The sequence below is a fragment of the Moschus berezovskii genome, chromosome 17, assembly GCF_049115385.1.
Source record: "Moschus berezovskii isolate FMDL1 chromosome 17, NW_MosBer_1.0, whole genome shotgun sequence".
NCBI classification, from domain to species: Eukaryota; Metazoa; Chordata; class Mammalia; order Artiodactyla; family Moschidae; genus Moschus; species Moschus berezovskii.
In genome coordinates, this window is record NC_142476.1 from 44823841 (window position 1) to 44842448 (window position 18608).

The 18608-nt window shown below is 53.4% G+C and overlaps 1 protein-coding gene across 4 annotated transcripts in view; it reads left to right on the forward strand.

Annotated features, from left to right (window-relative positions):
• KCNAB2 (potassium voltage-gated channel subfamily A regulatory beta subunit 2) overlaps positions 1 to 18608 on the forward strand; it is a 95723-nt gene that overhangs the window by 40292 nt on the left and 36823 nt on the right. The window contains exon 1 of one of the 4 annotated variants that reach the window (XM_088845416.1): positions 8091 to 8323. The exons of the other annotated variants lie outside the window; for them this stretch is intronic. Coding sequence (XP_088701542.1) covers positions 8106 to 8323 — 218 coding nt within the window. The 5' untranslated portion in view covers positions 8091 to 8105. Of the gene's footprint in view, positions 1 to 8090; positions 8324 to 18608 lie in introns of those variants that run through there. 4 annotated transcript variants of the gene reach the window in all.

An 18608-nucleotide genomic window follows, 5' to 3' on the forward strand; every position in this document is an offset into this window, starting at 1 on the left:
AATGAATGTGTGCCATCTGTCCAGAAGGATTCAACCACTGAAACCAGACATGCACTTAAACAGCATCCTCAGATGCTGTTCTGAGGCCTGCCTCACTCCCGGAAGGAAACGAGTAAGGTGAGACGAGAGCAGCCCAGGCCGGCAGCTGAAAGGGCCCATAGGCAGTTCCCAGTAAGTCGAGTGGAAATGCAAGGGTGCCCCATGCCCCTTGCTAACCCCAGAACCTCCCAGATCCACCCTTTTGTCCACCCTCTGGGGACCCCTCTGGGTGAGCATCCGATCCCTGTGAGGCCTTCTTGCCCCAAGGAGGGGCTCTGTGGGGGAACTGAATCCCTGAATCTGAAGACACCCCCCCACCCCACTCCCTGCTCGGCCTCTCAGCTCCACATTCAACACCACAGGTTCCCCCCATCCTGCCCTTTGAGGCTCCAGTGTGGTTACTTCACACAGACACTCAGGCGTCTCTTGTGGGGCCTCTGGTGATGACCTTAATGGGGTGTGATCATTCAGCATACTGGGTGCCACTCCCAGCAGGGTATCCTCATCACCCAGCTCTGACACGGCTGGTGGATGGTTATTTAAGTCAGCCAGAAGGGTGGCACCCCTCCTGCAACAGGGCAAAGTGTCCAAGGCCCTGCCTTCCAGCAACTCACAGACAGGTAAAAGAGGGAAGACCGTGTACCTGTCAGCTCGTACACAGGAGGCTGCATAACAAACTACCCCAAGACTCAGGGGCTATGTGTCTGTGGGCTGACTAAAGTCAGTTCATCTAGGCTGGGCTCAGCTGGACTGGTCGCTGAGTTTCAGGCTGAAGGCAGGTTTCACCCTCTCTCCATCCTTCCTAACCAGGGGCCATCCCAGGTCTGTTCTCGTGGCAGAAGTGACAGAGGAAAAATGTGTCTGAAGGCCAACCGTTAGAACAGGCACAGTCAAGTCTGCTCATTCTCCGGGTCAAAGCAAGCTCATGACCAAGGCCAATGTCAAGGGAAAAGTATACTCCCCCCAACCCAGGGGAGAATCACAGCCACACGATACAGAGAAGGGAAAGGATGGGCCGCAGGAGTGCAATCCTGTTCCTGTTGTTGTTCCGTCGCTAAGTCATGTTCGACTCTCTGAGACCAAATGGACTGCAGCACGCCTGGCTTCTCTGTCCTTCACCGTCTCCCAGAGTTTGCTCAAACTCATGTCCATTGATCAGTGATGCCGTCCAATCATCTCATCCTCTGTGCTCTGTTGTGCTTAGTCGCTCAGTCATCTCCGACTCTTTGGGACCCCATGGGCTGTAGCCCACCAGGCTCCTCTGTCCATGGGGATTCTCCAGGCAAGAATACCAGAGTGGGTTGCCACGCCCTCCTCCAGAGGATCTTCCCAACTCAGGGAGAGAACCCAGGCCTCCCGCATTACAGGTGGATTATTTACTATCTGAGCCACCAGGGGAACCCAAGAATACTGGAGTGGGTAGCCTATCCATTCTCCAGGGGATTTTCCCGACCCAGGAATTGAACCGGGATCTCCTGCACTGCAGGCGGATTCTTTACCAGCTGAGTTACCAGGGAAGCCCTCTCATCCTCTCCTGCCCTTTTTATGACATTGTGGCACTGCAAGGAGATCAAACCAGTCAATCCTAAAGAAAATCAACCCCGAATATTCATTATAAGGACGGATGCTGACTACAATCTACCCCAAACCTAAGTCACTCTAATAGCATTTAGGAGGCAAACAGGTCTTGGGAGAGTCCAGAGATCTGTTGGAGATTCGAGGAGGGAGTGGTCAGCTGGCTGAGAGTCAGGGACGGTGTCATAGAGCCTGTGAGCTGGACCTTGCTCAGGCTGGACAGAATTCAACACAGACACCAGGAAGAGCATTCCAGTAGAGGGGACAGTCTGAGCACAGCTCAGAGAGGTGCCCAGAGAACAGGAAGTGGCAGTCACGTCATCTGGGCCTTCAGGGACAGGACAGGAAAGAGAGTGACCAGAGGCCAGGCTAGGGAGGCAGACGGGGATCTGACGGTTGAGGGCCAAGAATGCCAAGCAGAGGAGCCTGACTGCCTTCAGTGGGGAGACATCGATGGTGTTAGAGCAGGGCAGGGGGCAGGGCTCTGCTGCAGGAAGGAAGCCTAGGAGCAGGGAATGAGATGGGGGGAATGGGGAGGCTGGATGTGGGAGCCAGGAGAGGTGAAGGAGGGCTGAACCACTGGGCCACGGGAGGACGGAGTAGAGGTTAAGAGGAGCCAGGTCCACAGGGCTTGGTGTCCAAGGGGCAGGCATGGAGAAGGACAATGTGATGAGAGGGAAATGGTGCCCAGGGGAAGGAGATGGGCCTCATTCCAAGCAGGTCAGGCTAATGACCACCACCCAGTAGCGAGGCCACAATGGTCACTTCCAGCCTGGGGATGACATGTGACACAGAGGCCACGGAACTGACCGTGGGCTTCAGCTTTTAAGAGAACCATCCCAGGGACTTCCCTGGTGGTACAGTGGTTAGGACTCTGCGCTTCCACTGCAGGGAGTATGGGTTCAGTCCCTGGTCAGGGAACTAAGATCCCGTAAGCTGCATGGTGTGGCCAAAACAAACAAAAATCTAACGAAAATAGAGAGAAGAACCATCCCAGGTCCATCGCGAAGGCCTTTCCAGATCATCCCCCACTACCTGTCACCTCCACTTCCATGTCCTCCCCCAGCCTCACGTTTCTTTCCATTCCAGATCTGGGGATATCCCCCACTCCTTGTAGCCACCCCCATTAGCAGGCATGTCACGAGGTAATCAGCTTGGCCTCTGTCCAGAATCCCAAGCCACTGGCATGATTTCTCAGCTGGAAGATAGTGTCACACTGAGTCTTTAGGGGGCAGGGGTCCCAGGATGACATGAAGGGCCCCTGTGGCCGTAAGCCCAGAATAGGAACTCATCATAGATCACCCCCAGGCTCAGCCGCAAAGTGTCTTCCGAACCCCAGCTCAGAAGAGTGAGGAAGGGTCTCCGTGTGGTCTCTTCACAGCGAACTGCAGAAACCTTCTGTCCATATATAGGTCCTGGCATCATAGGACATACAATCTGGGGCATGTCCCGGCAAAGGGAGGCAGGGCATCCATCTGTGTGTGCTGAGGGGATGTCTTGCCAGACCCGCATCCATTCACTGTGGGTGGTGGTCTTATGTTGTGGGCCCCTGGGTTCCCCAGCTTGCAGACAGTTAAGAACATGGTGGGAAGAAAGCCAACCAGCCTGGATCCCTTCCTCAAAGACCAGAAAGCCCAGCCTGTGCCTCCTCCTAGGGTTCAGTCTCTCCAGGCAGGGGGCCATGCGCCAAGGGAATGGCAGGACCCCAGCCAGTCCCACCTCCCAGCCGGGACGCAGGAAGCTTCCTTGCCAGGCTGCACTACAGAACCGCACTTCCCGGGCTTTTAGGGGAAGAGGCGCGCTCGTGAATAATTCAGCCTCTCTCACTGAGATGCAGACGCCCTAATAGGACTAATGGACTCACTGCCTCCGAACCCGACCCTTGTGGGACCTCTCATTCACCGACTGCTTCTGACGTCCTGCAGTGACACTCCCTAATGAAAGAGCTGCCGCACCAGCTCCGTAGACGCCTGGTGAACCCTAGTAAATCAGACTGTGTCCCTTTTAACCAGCAGACGCCAGCGAGGCAGGTGAGTGGTCCCTTCAGCTCAGGAGGCAAGTGGCAGCCGCCTCCTTGGTGGGGGGGAGATGCTGCTGGGGGACAAGCACCCCGGGAATGGACAGCATTTGGGGATGCCTTTTTGGCTGATCTGAGATGAGACCCTCCATATATTTTCAAAGTGGGAAACCTCAAAAAGAAAGGTAGTCCTAGGTAGCCACAGAAGGAAGGAGGGTGGGCGTTCTGCTGCTTAAGCCTGCTTGCCTCCCTGCCCTGCCGCTCTGCCCATCCGGGGGACCTGGGCTCCAGCTGGTACCCTGTCGGGTTCCCCATTAAGACGCAGCATTTTCAATGATGGCAACAGGAGGCTGGGTGCTGCCTAAAAGGTGTTTAGAAGCACAGGCCTGAGAGAGCTGAGGGCTGCTTCTCTGGGCCTTGGCTTACTAATGATTCTCGAGCAAAAATGATTTTGTTTTTCTCCTGACGCGATGCCCTGCATTTTCAAGCCGTGCCCCGGAATGATGCCCCTGCCTCCACGCACGCCCGCTTTGGGAACTCTAGCCGGTTTCTCTGGTGTCCAGACACATGTTGCCGTTTCAAAGAGACCTTCCGGGTTCCTTCTGGATCCCACATCTCAGGCTTTGGTGGCTTCCAGTAAACAGATCTCAGTTCAGGAATCCCAGTTGGAAGGCTGTTCAGCAAGGTTGCGATTCCCGGGGCTTAATGAGGTTAATGTCTTCTTTCTATTTTTCTGTGTCACACAGTCCGTTCACGTGAATTCCCCAGGTCCCCGTCCACAGGAATAGATTTGCAAAAGGCAGGCCCCAGTGCAGGGGGGACCCTGTAGGGTCTGTAATTAGCAATGGTTGTTAAGGAAAGCTAATTCTTCCTGAGGTGAGTAGGCAGGGTGGCAAAGAGGAGGAGCCAGAGGTTGGGGTCACTGAGCACTCAGGAGGCCAAAGGAGCTCCAATAAGGGGAGTCTTCCTGGGGCCCCTCATCCAAGCACCCAGCCCTGCTCACCTGCGGAGGAGCCAGCTTATTTCCCTGTCCTCTCCCGCTGGGTAGCACTGTCACCTCCAGAGTCCCTCTGTGTCTTGCCTCCCTCAAGGACCTTAGTGTGAGGAAGTTGTCCCAGCTTCGTCCTCGCTGTGCTCTGCCCACGGGACACAGACCCCCTTGTGAGCACTGCAGCCTTGCCCTCCACCCCAGGCCAGGGGCCACCGTGCCCACCTATAGCCCACATCTCCTCCCACGAGTACCCTGACCCGAGCCTGCCCTGTGCCGTGGGGACCCTTTCACCCAGCGGCAGGCTCTGGGCTCCCTCAGTGTGGCTGTTGGCCCTGCCCCGCCCACGGGCCCCTCCCAAGGCCACTATAACACAAGATAGGAGAGATGACAGGCAGGGGAGATCCCAGTCCCTACAGAGATACTTGTTGTTCAGTCTCTAAGTCATATCTGACTCTTTGCAACCCCATGAACTGCAGCACGCCAAGTTTCCCTGTCCTTCACTCTCTCCCGGACATGCTTCCTAGGTGGCACTAGTGGTAAAGAACCCCACTGCCAATACAGGAGACCTGAGAGATGTGGGTTCAATCCCTGGGTCAGGAAGATCCCCTGGAGGAGGGCATGGCAACTCACTCCAGTACTCTTGCCTGGAGAAGCTCATGGACAGAGGAGCCTGGTGGGCTACAGTCCATGGGGTCGCAAAGAGTCAGACATGACTGAGAGCGATTTAGCATGCACGAAAACCCTACAGAGAGGCTCCCTCCAATTCCTAGTGGCACCCAGTACGTTTGTCTCATTAGGAATGTGTGACTCTGCAAGGCCAGGGGCAATGGGTAGAGTTTACATTTCGTCCTGCACAGCCCCTAGAATCACTCAGGCCCATGGTCAGGCTCCTGCCTGCTGGGCCGTCTCCCCTCCACCCTGTCTTGTGTATTTTTGTGCCCACGCCACTTATCATGACTAGTACCATGTTCCATGTCTCATGGTTGGCAGCCACCTCCCACACACAGCATTCTCCCACCTCAAGGCCAGCCCCTGTCCAGTTGTCCAGGATGGTTCTGTTTCACCCACAGCAGCCCACACAATAAGCCTCTGCCCATCCCATTTCACAGATGTGGAGACTGAGTCTTAGAGTGGCCCAGGTACCTGCCTGGGTCACACCAAGCAGGTGACACACAGGGCTGCCCCTGCCCATAACCGGGCCACTCAGCCACACAGTTACTGCAGCCCTGGGGTTGTGGCTAGATTTCTGGAGCCAGACCAGGATGGCTTTCTATGGGTAATGTCTTGAAAGCTAATGGCTATTGATCTCAGCCTGGCTGGGCTGGGCTGGGAACGTGTGTGTCTGAGTTTAATCCTGTTTTTCTGGAGGCGCCCCTGCAACTGCTCCCCACCCAGCTGGTCTCTCTGAACACAGACCCCCAGGGAAGCCAGGAGTGGTCTGCTTTTGCCCCATACAGGCCATGAGCCACAGGCTACACAGCTGCCTCTGAAGCTGCTGCTTGACGGGTTGTGGGCAGCGTGCATGTTGAGGGGAGGAGGGAGCTGGTGCTGCCCACCCCGAGGGCTTCTGAGGTGCCATTTCCTGGGCCACCCCCCCACACCCCGAGCCTGGGGCCCCTCTGTTGCCAGCAATGTGATTCTCCGGAAAAGTGGGGATTTTTGTGTTGGGGTATGCCTGCCTGCAGAAGCACCCATCAGAGACCTTAGTCTAAACCCTGTGGGAATCCAGGGGTTCCGGGCCTTGCAGCCCCCTCCCTGTGGGTCTGAACCATGGTGGTGCAAGTCCTGGCCAGGAGAAGGCAGCCTGTAGAAAGCTTGGCCTGATCAGGGGCCAGCCGCCCCTCCATGTCAGCACGGCCAGGGAAATGCCCAGTTACTGCTCCAGGTGCTGAGCGTGCGCACACAGCAGTGAAAGTGGACAGAAGAGTCCCTTTCTTCTTGGACCTGACTCTCAGGAGGATCAGCTCAACAAACAAGGTGATAGAGATACCTGTGGGCTGTCAGATGATGACACCTGCCATGGAGAAAGGGGCATGTGCAGTGTCAGGTGGGGGTGGGGAGCTCACACGAGGAAGGACCAGCCCAGGCAGCTCCAGCACCATCTCCACCCTCAGGGACTCTGCAGCTGCCTAGGCCCCCAGGACAGCCCCCAGCCCTTGCCAGGATAACGGAGCTTGTTCTCCCGTGGGGCACAGATGGGGACAGAGCTGGTTCCTCCACCTCCCGGGCTGGCCCAGCTGACCCAGCTGAAAAGATGAATCACCTGACTCAATGATGGTGACAATACTGGGGCCACTGTGCAGGCATCCAGGCCAGGATAGAGGTCCATGGTCAGGGGAGAAGGGAGTCCCTGGACTGTAGCACAGCCCCTGCCCCCTGCGACCATGTCCGTGTTGCCCAGTCAAAGCCCCTGTAGGATGTTAATGCACAGCCATGGTGCAGCCCTTCAACTGACCCATTCACATGTGTGTGTGCATTGACACAGGGCAGCATTCTGTGCACACACGTGTTCCCCTCGCCTAGTCTTTCTTGACTCTGCCTCCTGGGGCTCATTGCCTATCAGTTCATGCAGAGACACCTCACTCCTGAAGGCTGCACAGATTTCCATTCTATGGATGGATCTATGGATGGACCATCATGTACATAGCCGGTTTCCCTATTGATGGACACTTTCATTTTTAGTTTCTGAGTATGATCATCCCTTCAGGTGATGATTTAGCAATGGGTTCTAACATTTCAGCTTTGCAATTTCCCAGCCTTTTCCCTCCCCCTGCCCCCGCCTCACTCCCTTCTTAAATGCATCCTCTCAGTGTTTTCTGTTGCAAAAACTGAACTGTGACATAATTCATTTGCGCATGGAGCCCAAAGAACTGTGCTGGTGCAATGGCGCTTTCTACAAGCAGAGAATGCCCGTGTGGATAGCATTGCCTTCACCAGTCTGTGAACAATAGGGCCTTCCCCGGGGGTGCGACACCCCCGGCAAAATCACACGAGAGTTTGCTTCAGCGACAGGTGTGCTTACGCTGCTTCCGGGCCGGCCCTGTAGCTGGTTTTACCCAGGGAACAACTCCTGGGGGCACCGTGAAGTCCTCCGCGCTGGGGGCCGGGCTCTCTGCATGCTCCTGCCCTGTTCTCATCTGGAAAGCTCTTTTGACATCGCCCACCTCGAATGCAGCTTCGCCAGGGCTTGTCTCGTGGGTGCAGGGAACGGAGGGGGTGGCTCAGCCAGAGTTCCCTGCTAGCGCAGTTTTGAGGACCAAGAACCTCACGTCAAGAGGTGCTTATATCCTGGGGCCGGGCCCTGTCCCCAGGCGCCAGGACCCCTGGGTGGCCGCTCTAGCTAGATGATGTGTCCCTGCGGCCGCCCCTGCCCCCGGGGCCAGCGTCCAGCCCGGGAAACCCAGGGCAGCAGGAGGCTCTCTAACCCATCACCACTGAGCATTTCCCATCCGGATAGCAGCGGCCCCCGGGCCGGGTGGGACCATGTTGTCCATGACGTACAGCGAGAGCCTGAGGAGCGTGAGCAGCAGGTGTCACTCGGACTGGGCCCTGCACCCCGTCCGCCAGACCGACACGCTGGAGCTGCAGCGGCTGCGGGAGGTGCGGGCGGCCGCCCAGGCCAGGAACATGGAGAGCTTCCTGCGCATGCACGGCCTCTCCCTGGACGGCTGCACTGCCCGGCGCACGGGCATGAAGTACCGGTAAGGGGCGGGGCGGGGCGCTGGGCGGGGGCAAGAGGTCCCCTGGCCGTGGCGAGGGCTGCAGCGAGAGGGGTGCAGCCCAGGAAACGGGGTAACCACTTTGTTGTCAACCGGGGTAAATTCTTGGGGTTTAAGAATGCTGACCGTAGGACTTTCCTTGGCGGTTCAGTGGTTAGGTCTCCGAGCTTCCACTACAGGGGTCATGGGTTTGATCCCTGATCAGGGAACTGAAACCTCACGTGCTGCGTGGCAGGCCTAAAGCAAAAGCAGAATGCTGACTGTGTAGGAATGTGTAACAGGAAAAACGAGGGTCTGTGCGGTCCTCTCCAGAGATGAGCACTGCGGTGCTTGGTGTCTCCTCCATGGAGAGACGGTGGTTTTTTGAAAAAACTTTGCAGCAGAGTACACTTACTATGTCATCCGTCTTCTTGCTATCTCACTGGGATGTGTTAATTATTATGAGTTGACTAACACGAATTGCTCCCCAAGTGGCTCAGTGGTAAAGAATCCGCCAGCCCATGCAAGAGTCGCAGGAGATGTGGCTTTGATCCCCAGGTCAGGAAGATCCCTTGGAGGAGGGAATGACACCCCACTCCAATATTCTTGCCTGGAGAATCTCATGGACAGAGGAGCCTGGCGGGCTACAGTCCGTGGGGTCTCAAAGAGTTGGACTTAGCAACTGAGCATGAGCACAAAACACTAATTAGGGGAAAGTCCTGGATTCATCTCTACCCACAAATCCATGGCAGCATCAGACCATGCAAGGTCCTAGGGACCAAGATGTGCTTGGGTTGGGCTGTCCTTTCCATGGGAAGTGTTTTTCAACAGGTGGCCTCTGAACTGGTTGCTGTGACTATGCTTAAAGCTGTGATTAGCAAAGGCTGTGGTTTAGGTGCCCCTGGTTCTCGGATGATGGGCTTGTAGGGCTCAATTCCGTTGGAACCTCATAAGGATACTCTGTTTAGCTTGCTTGTCTTTGGAATCAGCATCTGTGGCAGTGCACTGACCCGCCCCCTTTCTCCTCTGAAAACCTCGGAAAGTGGCCAGAGAGCCCCAGAGCTGGCAGCTGAGTCTGTAAATGACAAATATTCAGCTTTATTCCTGTGCCTTCCAGGGACAAGCCCTGGCCAGAGCCAGTCACCCAGAAGAAGCCCCCTCCCCGCTTCTGTTCAGTCTGTGTTCAGTTGCCAGATTTAGCAAATAAAAATATAGAGCACCCAGTTAAATCTGAATTTCAAACAAATAACAAGTTTATGGCATAATCAGGACATACTTATACCAGAAGTTATTTGTTGTTTATCTCAAGTCCAGATTTAAGTGGGTGTCCTATATGTGATTTGGTTTCCACCTACCACAGGCCCCAGGGGTTATCTGACTGTTCTCTGGAGAATGGAACAGAGACCAGCCCTATTGCTGAAACGTTTTCTTCTGCGGACAAGTGTTTGGGTCTTCAGGGGTCATTGCAAGAGCACGTAGTTGTCATTTAAAGATATAAAGCACTTCTGCCCTGAGTCCATTAGGTGGCAGAATTCTTAAGGCTTTGAATTCTAAAAATCCAGATGTAAAAGGACAAAGAGTCAGCGAGACTGGCCATAAGGACTTCCTGATTATTTTGGAGATTCCTCAAGAGGGAGATGAGGGTCTGAGTTTTCCCCTTTTTTTTGGGGGGGGGGGGTGGCTATCCATTGATGTTGCTGTTCAGTCACTAAGTCATGTCCGACTCTGCAGCCCTATGGACTATATCACACCAGGCTCCTCTGTCCACGGGATTCTCCAGGCAAGAATACTGGAGGGGGTTGCCATTCCCTTCTCCAGGGGATCTTTCCGACCCAGGGATCAAACCTTCATCTCCTGCATTGGCAGGGGGATTCTTTACCACTGGGCCACCTGGGAAGCCCAAGTCATTGATTGTTGCTGTTCGGCTGTTTGTTGTTCAGTTGCTAAGTCGTGTCTGACTCTTCGTGACCCCATGGACTGCAGCACGCCAGGCCTCCATATCCCTCAGTATCTCCCAGAGTCTGCCTAAGTTCATGTCCGTTGAATCCGTGATGCCTTCCAACCATCTCATCCTCTGTCACCCTCTTCTCCTTCTACCCTCAATCTTTCTTTCCCAGCCTCAGGGTCTTTTCCAGTGAGTCAGATCGTCATATCAGGTAGCCAGATTATTGGAATTTCAGCATCCTTTAATTCATTCAGAAATACTTATTGTGGACCTACTTGACTCCAGGCAACAGGCTTACAAACATTGCATAATCAGGACAGACAGGGTCCCTCCCCATCCTCTTGGATGTTCCATCCTGATTGGGGGGGGGCGGGCGGCGGTGACAGAGAAAAAGCAGGTAAATGCCTAAGAGAGTCAGGGAGGCCAGAAACAGCTGAGACCCCAACCATCTGAAAGGAGGACCACTGGAAGTGGTGGGGAAGAACCTTCCAGTTCAAGGGGACAGGGGAACATTTGAGAAGAGAAGGCCTGGGCCAGAGTGAGGAAGACGAGAGCAGTAGGGGGGGAGGCCAAGGGAAGAGGCCAGGGGATTGTCCTCCTGGGAGACCCCAGCTCCCTCAAGTATAGATACCATTTGTGATGAAGGGTGCCCTGGGGTGAATTATGTCCCTCCAAATTGCATCCACCCAGATTCCTAGAGGCTACTTGGAAATAGTGTCTGTACAGACGTAATTAGATGAGCTTACACTGAAGTCGGGTGGGCCCTAAATCCAATGCCTGGTGTCCTAATGAGAAGCCCAATGAAGTTGCACAGGGAACAGGCTTTGTAATGGTGGAGGCAGAAATTAGAGCGATGTAGCCACAAGCCAAGGACTGTGGTCACCAAGCTGGCCAAAGCCAGGATAGACCCTCTCCTGGAGGCTAGAGAGAGAGCCCTGCCCTGCCTACACCCAGGTTTCAGCCTTCTGGCCCCCATTGATGTGAGAGAACCAAGTTCCATTGCTCAAAGCCCTCCAGTTCGATGAACTCTCTTGCAACAGCCCTAGGACCCAAACACAGCTTGGGGTTGTAGGTACTGGGAAAATGTCCTATTTGCCTGACACTCGAAGGAAAAGGTCTGTGTCGCATCTGAAGCTTGATGGACTAACTATGGGGCTGAAACACCCTGGGAACCTTGCTTCCCAAGCAAGGGTTGACAAGAAAACCGCTTGAGCCTTTAGCACGGTCCAGAGGCAGTCGCACTGTGGGGCCATTTCTACATCTGGTAAATTTCATCTGGCTGCACCCGGGAATTTCAGTTAACTGGGAAGAGAGCCTCCGGAACCACAGCTACCAGTTATAAAAGATCCCAGATAAATGCCCTTCCAAGGTTAATGTTCCGGCAGCAGCTGGGCTGGGACTCTGTTAAACCTGGTCTTAAATATTAATATAAAATAGATAATGCCTCCAGATAAGTGCTGCCTGGTGGAGCAAGGCGAACACCATGCCACCAGCCCAACACATTATCAGCTGAACTGAGCCTGCAGCTGGGAAAAGATTTCTTGTTAACTTCACCCATTTTTTAAAAAGACTGTCCTCAACTCTTGCTGTTAAAAAAAAAGGCACTGAATTTTAAAATCTCCACAGTCCCTGTGTCAGCTCCCCCTTCCCACGTCCACCTGGCTGCAGTGATGGAGGTTCCGGATGGGTGGCCTGAGACAGGGCAGCAGCTGTGGTCGCAGGCCCACATGGAGCCAGGCGGACACTGGACCTGGCTCAGGGATGCTCCTCTTCTGCCACACAGGGCCCTGGGAAGGAACCCAAACTCCCCACTGGATCCCACACACGCTGTCTTTGATTTTGGCCTGTACTCCTCTTCCTCCTGCTCGGGGTGTACCTGCCTTTCATCCATATCTCAGAGGAGCTCACTGCATCCCGCAGTCCTTGCACATCCTCAGTGTCCCCCAGAGGCTGCATCCTCCAGGTTTTCACAGGGCTGTCTCCCTCCCGTCAGCGCAACTTTGGCCTCAGAGAGACTTTCCCCACCACCTGGTCTAAACAGATACCCAGTGAGTCGCCCTCAAGCCCACTATCCCCTTACCTTGTGTTTGCGCGTCTGCATCCCGCTGACAGCATGACCTTTGTGTTCTCAGCACCCAGAGCGGTCCAAACCTCTGTAAGTACTGGCTGGATGGTGTTTCCCAGTCCTGGTCTTAACCCACTTTCCAGAACATTCTCTTTCTGGAAAGGTCTCTTTCCTGCTGCGTCCTCAGCAGCAGGACTGGAAGCTGCGTCTGAGACTCTCTGATATGGCCCGGAGGGCAGGGAGCCCTGGGCAACGAGCCTTGGCCATGAGCTCTGGCAGGTTCTGCCTGCCTGCAATTTTTGACCCTAGAGTTTGGCCTCTTACCACTAGCCTCTTACAGGAATCACCGACAGTATTTGATTTGTGGTCAAGCTCATCAAACAGACTTGCTCATTTATTCTCAGGAGCCAGGCAGGGAAGACTTCCTTGAAAAATCTGGGAAGCCAGTGTGTCTTAACGGATGGGTAGGAAGAAGGAAGAGGGGCAGAATAATTGCTTCACAATGTTATGTTAGTTTCTGGTTAACAGCAAAGTGCATCAGTTATACACACACACATATCCAGTCTCTTTTAGATTCTTTTCCCATATAGGTCATTACAGAGTACTGAGTAGGTTCCCTATGCTGTATAATAGGTCCTTATTAATTAGCTATTTTTTTTATATAGTAGTGTGTATATGTCAATCCCAGTCTCCCAGTTGGGAGTGGAAACAGTGGCAGATTTTATTTTCGCAAAATCACTGCGAATGGTGACTGCAGCCATGAAATTAAAAGACATTTGCTCCTTGGAAGAAAAGCTGTGACAAACTTAAACAGCATATTAACAAGCAGAGAATTACTTTGCCAACAAGGTCCATATAGTCAAAGGTATCATTTTTCCAATAGTCCTGTATGGATGTGAGAGTTAGACTATAAAGAAGGCTGAGTGCCGAAGAATTGATGTGATGCTTTCGAATTGTGATGCTGGAGAAGACTCTTGAAAGTTCCCTGGACTGCAAGGAGATCAAACCAGTCCATCCTAAATGAAATCAACCCTGAATATTCATTGGAAGGACTGATGCTGAAGGCAAAGCTCCAATACTTTGGCCACCTGATGGGAAGAGTCAACTCATTGGAAAAAGCCCTGATCTGGGAAAGATTGAAGTCAGGAGGAAAAGGAGGCGACAAAGGATGAAATGGTTGTATGATGTCACTGACTCAATGGACATGAGTTTCAGCAAACTCTGGGAGATAGTGAAAGACAGGGAAGCCTGGTGTGCTGCAGTCCATGTGGTCACAAAGAGTCAGACACAACTTAGCAACTGAACAACAATAGCCCTTCCCCTTTGGCAACCATAAGCTTGCTTTCTGTAATATGTCTGTGCTTCCTTGGTTTTGTCTATAGACACATCACTCCAATCTCTGCCTCTGTCTTCACATGACTATTTTCCCTCTGTGTGTCTCTGTCAGTCTCCAAATCCTCCTCTCCTTATAAATACAGCAGTCACTGAATTTAGGGCTCACCCCAATCACCTCCTCTTTACGTGATGACATCTACAAAGATCCTTTTTCTGAAGGTGGTCACATTCATGGGTGCTAGGTGTTAGGACATGGACATGTCCCTTTGGGGGACATGTTTCAACCCATACTGCGACTCAACTCCCAAGCCTGCAGGAATGTCAGTGAGTGTCCTGGGGAGAACCCAGCTCTGGACAAGTCATGTGGCCTCCCCAGGTCTCAGTGTCCCCGTCTGGAAAGCAGAGACTATAGTCACTTCCTCATAGAATTGTCCTGAGGACTAAATAAGGTAGTGATGGAAACCAAAGCTCCTGGTGAGAGAGAAACTGTCTGGGAATATCATGGGTGCCAACAGAAGCACCTGGCCATCAAGCAGTTGGGGAGGGAGGGAGGGAGGAAGAGAGGTGGTGAGACGAGTCAGTCACTCTGGAAGAGTTGCCGTGCCACGATCCAAGGGTCTCCCCAGCCCCCTGGGGCAGGTTGGGGGTGGATCCCAGAAGCTCCTGTTGCAAGAAGTTCTCTTTGGTGGCATTCTGTAGACACGGCAGGGCTTTTACTCGGGAGGGCTGCCCCTCTGATTCATCACAGCAGGAACCAGCTGCTTTGTTTTAACAACAGCAGGTAGTGGAGAGGCAGAAAAAGAACCCCAAATCTGCTGTGGCTCAAAACCATCCACACTCGATGTTTCTGCACCAAGCCCTTGTCTGGGACTCACTTCTCCACAAAACACATTTGAAAGGAGAGACTCTTTGGGGTGACATTTAATTGTGGCAAGTTCAGGTTGAGGTCTTATGCTTTCGGTTTTCCAGTCTTGTCTTTTCTTGTGATTTTCTAAGTACATTAAGAGTTTGTGACCCCTGTCTGAGTTCCAGCTGCGCAAACCCACCTGCCCAACTCCTCTGCTCAGCAGTTCTCTGCTGGACCCGCCACATTTGCCTTGGGTTCCCCCGGCGGGTTCTGAGGTCAAACGTCCATTCCCACTGTCCCCACAATGCATTACAGAGGGATGAATGGGAACTGGGGACTCTACACCGGGCCAGGTGTCCCACCGTCCCCACAACACATTACAGAGGGTTGAGCAGAGACTGGGGACTCTGCACCGGCCAGGTGCAAGAGTCCTGGGAGAGTGCCTCCTGTGTGGCCCCCAGGCCTCTGGTATCACTGGGGAGGCTGAGGTCTGACACCCAGAGGAAGGAAGGTTTATTGGTGCTTGAGAAGCCAGGGAGACTGCTTCACATGGCATGTACTATCTCAGCTGATGCCAGGGGATGACAGGGAGTTCAAAGGCAGAGAAACAGGAAGGGCACTCCCATAGGGAGCAGCAAGAGTGAAGGCCCAGAGTCTTGAAAGTGTTGACATTTTTTTTCAGTAAGTTATATTGATATAATTCACGCACCATATACCCATTTGTTGTTCTGTCACTCATTCATGTCCAACTCTTACAATTTAATGGTTTTAGTATATTCATATAATTGTGCAAAAATCACCAAATTTAGAACATTTTTGTCACCCCAATAAGGAAATCCCATACCCACATTAGCTTTCATTCCCTGATTCTCCACTCCCCTCAGCCCCTAGAGTCACTAGTCTGCATTCTGTCTTTATGAACTTGCCTATTCTGAACATTTTTAAATTTTCTTTATTTGGGCTGCGCTGGGTCTTCATTGCTTTGTGCAGGCTTTCTCTAGTTGTGGTGAGCGAGGCCTACCTTCTGGTTGTGGAGTGCGGTTTTCTCACTGCAGTGGCTTCTGTTGTGGCCGAGCAGAGCACGGGCTCTAGGCACACAGGACTGATTCAGCAGTTGCAGTGTGCAGGCTCAGTAGTTGTGGCACACAGGCCTAGCTGTTCCGAGGCAGGTGGGATCTTCCTGGACCAGGGATCAGACGTGTATGCCCTGCAATGGCAAGCAGATTCCCAACCACAGCACCACCAGGGAAGTCCCCTGAACATTTCATATGAATGGAATCATACAGTACGTGGCCTTAAAGAACCTGCCTGCCAATGCAGGAGACCTAAGAGACACAGGTTCATTTCCTGGGTCGGGAAGGTCTCCTGGAGGAGGAAATTGCAACCCACTCCAGTATTCCTGCCTGGAGAATGCCATAGACAGGGGAGCCTGGTGGGCTGCTGTCCATAGGGTCTGAAAGAGTCCTATGGACACGATGAAGCGACTTAGCATGCCCATGACTCATTTCTTTCTCTTAGCATGATATTTTCCAGGATCATCCATGTTGGAACGTGTGTCAATACTTCATCCTTTGTATGGCTGAATAACATTCTACTGTGTGGATATAGACTACATTTTGTTTATTCGTTCAATATTTTATCTGTAGGATTGCTACAACTTTGGGGCTGTGATGAGTAATACTGCTGTGGACATTTGTGTTCAAGTTTTGGTGTGGGTGTTATGTTTTCATTCCTCTGGGCACATACCTAGGAGTGGAATTGCTGGATTGGGAAGTGAGATGGGTGACCTTTTACACACTGTGGTGACTGAGATTTGTGAATCTCACTTAAAGCTCAGAGCACACCATCTGGTTAAAAGCAACCCTGAGAAACCCATAGTGAGATGCTATCCCTTGTGGGATCCATAGTGAGATGCCGTCCCTTGTGGGATCCAATGATTTGCCAGTGCACAGAGAACCGAGTGAGGTGGAATGAAGTAGGGGATCTCCACATCCTCCAGGCCAGCGCCTAGCACCACTCAAGTCTCTTGATAAAACACAGCTTCCCAGGACTGCCCTGGCAGTCCAGTGGTTAGGACTTCACCTTCCAATGCAAGAGGTGCAGATTCGATCCCTGGTCAGGGAGCTAACATCCCACATACCTCAGGGCCAAAAAACCAAAACATAAAATGGAAGCAATATTGTAAGAAATTTGATAAAGACTTTAAAAATGGTCCACATCAGAGGCCCAGCCCCAGAACTGCTGATTCCATCGGTGTGGTCAGGGCCCAGGAATCTGCATTTGTAACAAGCTCCTCTAGCATCCTGCTCAGGTGTTGAGCATCCCTGCTGTGGACTATGAGTTCCACGAGCCTGGGGAGGAGCCAGAGGCAGGGTCTTTGCCACCTGCAGCCTCTTCAGCAGGTGTGTAGTCTTCCTGAGGGCCAGGGTCTATTGTCTTCAAGTGCAGGGCCCAGTTGGTGGAGAGCCCAGCTGGTAGAGGGGCCTGCAGCCTGCCCTTCCTCCTTCCCATCGCCCGTCACCCAAGGGGCTCAGGGACCCACGCCAGGCAGGTGGAACTTTCACAGGCAGGTGAAAGAGGAAGGCAGCGCTGGCCTGTGTCTGTGACCTGCCAGGGCCCCCTTGGCAAAGGTACCAGCTCTGCCCTCCCTCTCTCCCCAGGACCAGGTGCCCCTGGGGAGCAGTTCCTGCTGCCAAGTCAGGCCATGGGGAGGACAAACAGGGTTCACTTACCGGTCGGGGTGGGGAGAGTTTCTCACAAGGGCCTCTCTTAACTCCATGTCCAAAAAGCCCTTCCTCTCTGCTGAGGGATAGTGGGAGTGCTTCCTGAGGACCGGACCCCAGTGTGAGCACTTTTGTGATCTGAACACCTTGGTGACCTGCGCTGGACACAAGATCACTGAGGCTTGTAGAGGGAGTCACTTGCCCCTGGCTGCCCAGCTCAGGAGCAGGGAGGCTTGGACTGGATGGAGCAAGGTTTTATTATTAACTTCTCAAAAAGGCTGGGCCAGATCTGAGAACAAGTGCAGCCATCCTCTGAACATCTTGGGGTGGCTTCTTCTCTGAGTCCTGTCAGAGCACAGGATAGATAATCAGAAGGCATGCAAGGTTCCTGCAGAGCCAGGTCCTGAGAGACAGAGTAGTCCTCTGGCCAGCCACCTCATTTTGTCAGCGGAAGTCCAGAAGCTCAGAGCCAGCAAGACACTTGCCTGGGATCATACCGCAAATTAGCAGCAGAGCCTGACCACCTGCCTCCCATCCACCCTCTCTTTCTCAACCCCTCCCACGGGGCAGGTAGGGACCCAAAAGGCAGCTATGGTGAGGGCCACCCTGCAGGGTGAGAGTGGCATGCTTGGGGTCAGAGAGCAAAGCCAGCCCTTCCTGCCAATGGGGGCATCTCTCTGGGTTTCAGGAAACCCCGTGAGCTTTGTTCCAGAAGAACTTGTTCCCATCTTCATCCTGATCCCATTAGTGTGGGAGGGGAGGCTGGGGTAAAGCAGGGGATCTTCATCCATTAGTTCATTCACTCATCCACTCATTCATCCATCCTTCCATCATTCATTCGTTCCTTAGTTCATTCATTCACTTACTCTAAAAGTGTTTATTGAGCATTAGCTGCAAGCTAAGTACTATGCAGAGTGCTGGAGCATCTCGGGCCTCGGAGACCGCAGGCTTCTTTCTTCACTTCACCTGGGTCATTACCATCCAGAAAGAGTGGCCCTCTCTCCCCCAGATCTCTGGCAATTTGACTTCTTGTGCCAAAACCTGGTGGCAGCCTTGTTTTCTTGGGTGAGAACCACCACCGGACAGAGCTGGCCAGGCCGACTGCCTGCACGCTCAGCCGTCCACCCGGCTGCAGTGCCTGCCTCGTCCAGTCCCAGCTGAGCGGCTGTCAGTCTGGAGCACCGGTGCCGGCCTCCCAGGGATCGGCCAGGGCAGTCGGGCAGCTTGTGCATCCGCTTCATTAATAATGAATCGCCAGACACCTCCCGCACCTCCCGCGCCTCTTGCTAGTTACCTCGTTGACTTGGTGGGAGTCTCAACAGCCACAATGCGCAGAGTCAGGCTCCCTCTGAGAGACCCGGGGAAGCCTGGAG